This window comes from Nicotiana sylvestris, chromosome 2, assembly GCF_000393655.2.
Source record: "Nicotiana sylvestris chromosome 2, ASM39365v2, whole genome shotgun sequence".
NCBI lineage: Eukaryota > Viridiplantae > Streptophyta > Magnoliopsida > Solanales > Solanaceae > Nicotiana > Nicotiana sylvestris.
The window spans coordinates 161,534,463-161,539,999 of NC_091058.1; the positions used below are offsets into that span (position 1 = coordinate 161,534,463).

At 43.6% G+C, this 5,537-nt stretch overlaps 1 protein-coding gene across 1 annotated transcript; it reads right to left on the reverse strand.

The window, feature by feature from the left end:
• Nucleotides 1-426: 426 nt before the first annotated feature.
• LOC138885885 (uncharacterized) lies at nt 427-2,836 on the reverse strand. Its single transcript, XM_070166880.1, has 3 exons — nt 2,566-2,836; nt 1,098-1,463; nt 427-779 (listed from the first exon to the last, which is right to left on the reverse strand). The coding sequence occupies exons 1-3, from the start codon at nt 2,834-2,836 to the stop codon at nt 427-429; spliced, it is 990 nt and encodes a 329-aa protein (XP_070022981.1).
• Nucleotides 2,837-5,537: the final 2,701 nt, after the last annotated feature.

The window sequence follows — 5,537 nt, forward strand, 5'->3', positions numbered from 1 at the left end:
GCTCCATTCACCTGAGGCCTGTAGGCTGTGGAATTCTTGTGTCTAATCTTGAAAGTCACACATAGCTTTCATCAAGTCGTTGTTGAGGTTGGAGCCATTATCAGTAATGATTGACTCTGAAATCCCGAATCGATAAACAATGCGGTTGCGGACAAAGTCTGCCATGACTTTCTTAGTTATTGCTCTGTAGGATGTTGCTTTGACCCATTAGGTGAAGTAGTCGATGGCTACTAAGATTAACATGTGTCTGTTGGATGCGGCAGGCTCGATTGGTCCAATAACGTCCATTCCCCAGGCGGTGAACGACCATGGTGAGCTTGTTGTGTTGAGCTCGCTTGGAGGTACCTTTATCATGTCTGCATGTATCTGACAGCGGTGGCATTTCCGGACATACTGGATGCATTCTATTTCCACAGTCATCCAAAATTAACCAGCCCGGAGTATCTTCTTTGCTAAGACAAAACCGTTCATATGTGTACCGCAGGTCCCAGCATGAATTTCCTCTAGTAGCTTGGATGCTTCCTTTGCGTCAACAAATTTTAATAGTCCCAAATTAGGAGTCCTCCTATACAGGATTCCTCCAGCTTGAAAGAAGTTGTTGGACAATCTCCGAAGTGTGCGTTTCTGAGTAGGATTTGCAAGCTCTCGGTACTCTTCTTTTGCCAAATATTCCTTGATATCATGAAACCAAGGCTTTCCGTCTACTTCCTCTTCGACATAGGCATAATATGCTGGTTGATTATGGATTTTCACTGAAATGGTATCAATGAAATTCTTGTCTGGATGTTGTATCATAGATGATAGGGTAGTCAATGCATCAGTAAACTCATTCTGGATTCAGGGAACATGCTGGAATTCTGTCTTCGTGAACCTATTTCTCAATTCCTGTACATGATGTAAATACGGGAGTATCTTGGAGTTCTTGGTTGTCCATTCTCCTTGTACCTGATGTACGAGCAAGTCTGAATCTCCCATTACTAGCAGCTCTTGGACGTTCATGTCAATGGCCATTTTTAGCCCTAAGATGCAGGCTTCATACTCGGGCATATTGTTGGTGCAGGGGAACCTGAGTTTGGTAGACACCGGATAATGCTGACCGGTCTCTGATATTAGGACTGCTCCTATGCCGACTCCTTTGAAGTTTGTTGCTCCATTGAAGAGCATTATCCAGCCGTCATAGGATTCTGCAATGTCTTCTCCTTTGAATGATACCTCTTCATCAAGAAAATACGTTTTCAAGGGTTCGTATCCTCCATTCATGGGGTTTTCAGCAAGGTGGTCTACCAGTGCATGTCCCTTGACCACTTTCTCAGTTACGTAAATAATGTCGAACTCATTGAACATGATTTTCCACTTGTCTAGCTTGCCAATAGGCATGGGCTTCTGAAAGATGTACTTCAAAGGATCCATTCTTGATATGAGATATGTAGGATATGCACAAGCGTAATGCCTCAGCTTCTGACCTACCCAAGTCAAAGCACAACAGGTGCGTTCCAATAGAGAATATCGGGCCTCGTACAAGGTGAACTTCTTACTGAGATAATAAATGGCTTGTTCCTTTCTCACCGTTTCATCATGCTACCCTAGAATGCAGTCGAAAGCTTCATCTAACACTGCAAGGTAGAGTAGTAAGGATCTACCTGGCACGGGCGGGACTAATACTGGTGGTGTTGACAGGTACTCCTTGAATCTATCGAAGGCCTTTTAGCAGTCATCGGTCCATTTGGTAGCGGCGTCCTTCTTTAACTTTTTAAAGATTGGCTCACAGATAACGGTAGACCATGCTATGAATCGGCTGATGTATTTAAGCCTTCCCAAGAAACTCATGACATCCTTTTTGTTCTTTGGCGGTGGTACTTCTTGAATGTCTTTGACTTTTTATGGATCCAATTCTATTCCTCGGCGGCTTACAATAAACCTAAGTAATTTCCCAGCAGGAACCCCAAATGCGCACTTTGCGGGGTTTAGTTTCAGGTTGTATCTCCGTAGTCTATTGAAGAAATTCCTCAGATCTTCTATGTGGTCAGCAACTTTCTTGGATTTGATAATAACATCATCCACATATACCTCTATCTCATTGTGTATCATATCATGAAAGATGGTAGTCATGGCCCTCATGTAGGTGGCCCCTGCATTTTTCAGGCCGAATGGCATCATCTTGTAACAGTAGACTCCCTACAGCGTAATGAAAGCCGTTTTCTCAGCATCTTCCTCATCTATCTAGATCTGATGATAACCAGGGAAACAATCTACGAATGACTATAGCTCATTCTTAATGCAATTGTCGATCAGTATGTGTATATTTGGCAAAGGGAAGTCGTCCTTCAGACTGACCCAGTTGAGATCCCGGTAGTCAACATAGACTCTGACCTTCCCATTCTTCTTTGGCACTGGCACAATGTTGGCTAACCATGTCGGGTATTCTACTACCCTGAGAACCTTAGCTTTGATCTACTTGTTGACTTCTTCAACTCATATCAAGCTTAAACTTTCTGAGCTTTCGCTTTACTGATAGACACATTGGATCGGTTGGCAGTTTGTGCGCCACAATATACATACTCATACCAGTCATGTCATCATACGACCAGGCGAATATGTCCTCATATTCTTTCAGAAATTCTGTATATTCTTTCTTCTCTGACGACGATAGGTGAATGCTGATTTGTGTTTCCTTGATGTTTTCTGCGTCTCCCAGGTTGACAACTTCGGTCTCGTCAAGGTTGGACTTAGGTTTGTTCTCAAAGTTCTCAACTTCTTTGATGATCTCATTAGGTATGTCATCTTCTTCTGAATCCATGTCCATTTGTTGCGTTGTCTCATTGCATGTCACAGTCATTGGTTCATTGAGATAAGTAATAGCAATGTTTTATCGGTAGGGAGATATAGCAATAAATATTAATTCATAAGAAAATCGTACATGCTTTTGATAAATTGAATAACTATTTTGATCATTGAATATCTTATTGCTGAAATTGAAAAATGCGAGAAGAAAATCATTTAGTAAATAAAACAGTGAATAATGCTTGTTTTAGCCTTGCTACCCCAAGGCTCGTCGAGCTTTGGTTGTCCAGATGGTCCAATTCTTGAGATGTGCCCCTCTGCTCATAGCCTGTATGGAAGGGCCTTCCTCCCCTTCCTCCTTTAGAATAACACAACAGTCCATATTAGTGTTTTCTAAGAACATATTCTTCACTGTTGCAAGTGCTTGTTCTTCATCTGACCCATTAATAACGTCAGCCTGTTGGAAAGTCTGCTCCAGATGTAGTATTGGCCGCTCCAATGGATGGTAAGGACCGCTCCATGGTGGCGACCAGTTATTGAATTCTTCCCAGGTGTATTCATATACCAAACCGAAGGTAGTGCCATACTTCTAGAGTTTTATGGGTTTAAAAATTCCTTGGAGATTTTTGCCGAGCCCTTTGCCAGGTTCGTACCCACTCCAACTCAGTATACTCTCGATTTTGCTATCCCAACATTTGTCTTTGTCGATAGCATTGAACCGCTCAATGTGGTGGTAGGTTTCTCCACCCAACTTCCTTCTTCTCTCGATCGCTGGAATGGTCTGGTAACTATATATAGGGTTGGTACCGTCGCCGTGAATGATCACCTCCTAGTGATTCCATTCGAACTTTACTGGCTGATGCATCATTGAAGCTACGGCCCCAGCAACATGAATCCATGCTCGTCCCAGCAGCAAGTTGTAAGACATTGGTACATATATTACCTGGAAATCGACCTTGAACTAGGTTGGTCCCATCTACAAGCATAGACTAATCTCACCGATGGTGGACCTCTAAGAACCATCGAAGGCTTTCACATTGATTTCTCCCTCCTTTATTTCATGCAGCCCTTTACCCAGCTTCTTGAGTGTTACTAGCGGGCAAATGTTAAGACTGGAACCTCCATCGATCAGGATTCTGGTGATGAACTAGTCTTCGTATTGCACGGTGATGTGCAGTGCTTTGTTATGCCCCAGCCCTACAGGTGGTAGCTCGTCTTCATGAAAGGTGATCTTATGGCTTTCTAGAACTTGTCCTACCATATTAGACACTTCCCCGCTAGTGATGTTACTTGGTATGTATGCTTCACTTAGCACCTTTAACAGAGCATTCTTGTGTGCCTCAGAATTTTGCAGCAAAGAAAGAATGGATATTTGTGCTGGCGTCTTGTTTAGCTGGTCGATGACCGAATATTCCTTGGACTGTATTTTCCTCGAAAGGTCGTCCAGACCTGTCTCAATGAGGAGTGGCCGATTGGAGGCCTGCTTGCTTGATTCAGCTAGATGTTCAGGGGTATAGACTCTACCAGTTCTTGCCATATCCTGTGTTACGACAGTTTCTTCAATCCTGGCCTTACCCTTCCTTCTCGCCTCGGTTGTATAGTCCTAGGGTACAACATTTGTATAGAATGGTGACATGGATGACATCACCACTGGGATCAGCGCAGCTATCCTCACTTCGAATGGAATATGTGCCTTGGGTGGCAAGACTGCAACCTCAAATGGTGCGAGTGCATTTGTTGGAGACACGAATTCAACCTCAATTGGTGTCGGTGCCTTTGCGGATGGCGTTGCTTGAAACTCGAGAGGTACAGACATATTCACCTCAGCGTCCTTAGACGGTTGGATCTGGACTATGATTGGATTGAGATTAATTGTCGGTTTCTTTGGGTCATCACCTTTCGCGATCAACCCGATTGATCCCTCGGGATACCAGTCATCTTCTATTTCAATCATGTGGATACCTCCACCCTTATGGTCTAACAGATGGTTGTTGCGGATGTTTGGAGTGGGTTCCTTTGCCACAATGATCTTGTTATCAATCAAGGACTGTATCTTGTCTTTCAAGGAGCGACATTCATTGATGTTGTGCCCTTTCATGCCGGAGTGATATGCACAGGACTTGTTTGGGTTAACCCACTACGAAAGATTCTCAGGGGTTGCAGTAGGGATGGGGGTGACATAACCAGTAGCTTTGAGCCTCTCATATAGCTGGTCGATGGGTTCAGCAATGGCTGTATATTGTTTTGGAGGTTTGCGATCAAAATTAGATCGAGGTATAGGGAAGTTTTGGCGTGCAGGGGGTGATTGTTAATGGGATGGTTGAGCATTATAAGTTTGGTAGACATGAGCAGGTTGGAATTATCTGGGTGAGGTAGGTTGATATGTAGGAGGTGGAGATGACTAATAAGTTGGTGGCGGAGCTTGGTATGAGGGTGAGGGTGCTTGGTAATTTGGAGTTAGCTGGTATGTGAGTGGAGGTGTTGGGTAAGTGTGGTATTTGAGGGGAGATTTGGTCCTCTATGCTACCATCACGGCCCCTACGTCCATTTTCTTGGACACACCACTGGGCTGTAAAGTCTTATTTGTAGCTTGCAAGGCCTTGAAATTTGTAACCATACCGCTTTTGATATCTTCTTCAATTCTTTCACCTAATTTGATAATGTCAGAGAACTTGTGGTTCTCAATCATCATCAGTCGTTCATAGTACTGCGGGTCCTGGTCCCTGACAAAGAACTTGTTCATTTACTCCTCTTCT